Below are 2,903 nucleotides of genomic sequence, written 5' to 3' on the forward strand. Positions count from 1 at the left end.
ACATTTTACCAGATAAACACACAGCCCTAAAGGTTATAAATCGAATTCATTGAATGAATGTACTAAAATTTAAACAATGCTTTATTTTTTAACAAGTTGCTTCCAACTTTTCATTATTATAAAATCAGTCATTGCAAATAGCTAATCAGTGTTTGTTGATTTTGTTAATGTTACTATAGTACAGTGATAAGAGAAGCATATGCAGGCACTGGGCTAAGCACATTACACTGCATGTAGAACTTCTCTGTATTTTCCTTTTCCTTTAGGAAATATTTCCCAAAGCAAAATTACTGGGTCAAAGGAGACAAACAATTTCGGGTACTTCTATAATGGAGTAGGGCAATTTAGCAGTAGAAATCGTGAGGATGCTTGTTTCTATATTTACCAGTGGGTATTTTCATGCATAGTTTCTTTCATAAAATGTCATGTCAATTTTGAAGTAGGCATTCAGAATTCTTCTTTATTATAGGTTTCACCAGGTGCCCAGAATGGAAATAAGAATCTGGTAGTCTACAGTTTCCAGAGGTAATATCTTTTATAGGAGTAAAAATCTAAAACTAACAGCGCCTGTGCCCTGGATACTCCAACAATATGTTCGTGTCTAATAATGCCTGCTTGGTGCCTACTACTTTCTGGCTTACTGGCATCCCAGGGCTGGAGTCCCTGCACATCTGGCTCTCCATTCCCTTCAGCTCTATGTACCTGGTGGCCATGGTGGGGAATGTGACCATCCTGGCAGTGGTAAAAGTGGAACGCAGCCTGCACCAGCCCATGTACTTCTTCCTCTGCATGTTGGCTATCATTGACTTAGTGCTGTCAACCTCTACCATGCCCAAACTGCTAGCCATATTCTGGTTTGGTGCCCACAACATTGACCTGGATGCCTGCTTGGCCCAGATGTTTTTCATCCACTGCTTTGCCACTGTTGAGTCAGGCATCTTCCTTGCAATGGCTTTTGATCGCTATGTCGCCATCTGTGACCCACTACGCCACACCTTGGTGCTCACTCGTACAGTGGTGGGTCATTTGGGCCTGGCTGCCCTCCTCCGTGGAGTACTCTACATTGGACCCCTGCCCCTGATGATTCGCCTGAGGCTGTCCCTTTACCGGACCCAAATCATTGCCCACTCCTACTGTGAGCACATGGCCGTGGTCACCTTGGCATGTGGTGACACAACAGTCAACAACTTATATGGAATGGGAATTGGCTTCCTGGTGTTGATCCTGGATTCATTAGCCATCACTGCCTCCTATGTGATGATTTTCAGGGCTGTAATGGGATTGGCCACCCCTGAGGCCAGGCTTAAAACTCTAGGGACATGCAGCTCTCACATCTGTGCCATCCTTGTGTTCTATATCCCCATTGCCGTTTCCTCTCTCACTCACCGCTTTGGCCATCACGTGCCTCCCCATATTCATATCCTTTTGGCCAACTTTTACCTCCTCATCCCACCTCTTCTTAACCCAGTTGTCTATGCTGTCCGTACCAAACAGATTCGAGAGAGACTTCTCCATATTCTTAAGGCAATGGCTCAAACCAAATGACTGTTCTGACTGTTCTGCATCTATGGGACATACAAATATTTAGTGATGGCAGAAAAGGCTCTGATTGGGGAAGCCAATGCAGTAAGACCCATGAAACTATGTCTTACCTGAGTTGTGGACCATAAGGGTCTAAGGAAAATGCTAGAATGTGCTCTATTTGACCATGGATTTTCTGAAAGTGGAAAGGGAAAACTAGGGCTGATTTTTTTGTACTACAACATCCCTTTTCCTATTTGACTTCATAAAATTAAACACATTGGACACCAGCAAGCAGATCACAGAAATAGGATCATTTCTGCTTTTGGCTTTTTTGGTAAAGGATTTCTAGTTTCTCTTTGGAGAGTATTTTATTCAATTTCTGAAAGGTAAAGTTATACTCTAACACCTTCTTGAAGGCAGTGTGCAAATTCTGTTAGTAAAATTCAACTGTGTTGGCAAGATTTTCCAATCCTTTTGGCTTGCCCAAAAAAAGCCCTTTTGTTGAGGATGGAGGCAATGTGAACATGAGAAACCTTATTCAAATAGGACTTGGAATGGGACCTTACTGCCCACAGGAGTTATTCATCAAGCCGGGTCATTCTCCTATTTAAACAGATACGTGGAAAGGCAATATCCCACTTCTCCTCCTGATAATAGTTAACTGGGAGTAGGGAGGAGGAGACAGAGAAGGACATTGGGAGATTTTGTTTTGGAGACCCTGAAATGGCATACATGAAGGACAGCAGCCACACTGAAATAAAAAAATAACATTGAAGGAAGAAAGGTAACAGTGGAATTATTGACATGAAAGAGGTTGGGTAGAGAAGGGAGCAAAGGTGATAAGAATAAATACAGACCCAGTGGTAGACTCAAATCTTGAAATAACTTCAGATCTCTTTGGAGAATTCTTGGTTCATACTTTTTATTTTATGATCATTTTTATTTATTGATCATAGACGTTCCATAATGAGATGACTACCTCAGGCTAGAAACCTGCAGAAATTTTGTGGGACTGCATGAAAAATAGAAGGAAGCAATCATTCCAAGTTCTAGTGATTCAGAATTATGGTATGTCCATTTTAGTTCTAAAATGTTTCAGACTTGAAAAGTTCATCTAACCTCCTCATTTTACAAACCATTACAAAACCCAAGAAAATGAAGGTGACAACCTAAAAATAAATCATCTTAGTATTTTGAAAATATAATCTCAAGACTCCATTGATTAAGCCAGAGCTAAAATTCAAGACTCATATCATCCAAAGAAAATGGAAAATTTGGGATATCACAAACATTTTTCTAAAGTTTAGCTTATATCCCTAGCTAGTCCCAAATTTCTATTTTCTCAAAATCCTATGGATAACCTTAGGGTTGGTTGGATC

At 40.8% G+C, this 2,903-nt stretch overlaps 1 protein-coding gene across 1 annotated transcript; it reads left to right on the forward strand.

The window, feature by feature from the left end:
* Window positions 1–591: 591 nt before the first annotated feature.
* Window positions 592–1,545, forward strand: LOC124251844 (olfactory receptor 52M1-like). The gene has a single exon (XM_046684739.1). It carries the CDS (start codon window positions 592–594, stop codon window positions 1,543–1,545), a length of 954 nt encoding a protein of 317 aa, XP_046540695.1.
* Window positions 1,546–2,903: the final 1,358 nt, after the last annotated feature.

The sequence above is a fragment of the Equus quagga genome, chromosome 14, assembly GCF_021613505.1.
Source record: "Equus quagga isolate Etosha38 chromosome 14, UCLA_HA_Equagga_1.0, whole genome shotgun sequence".
Taxonomy (NCBI): domain Eukaryota; kingdom Metazoa; phylum Chordata; class Mammalia; order Perissodactyla; family Equidae; genus Equus; species Equus quagga.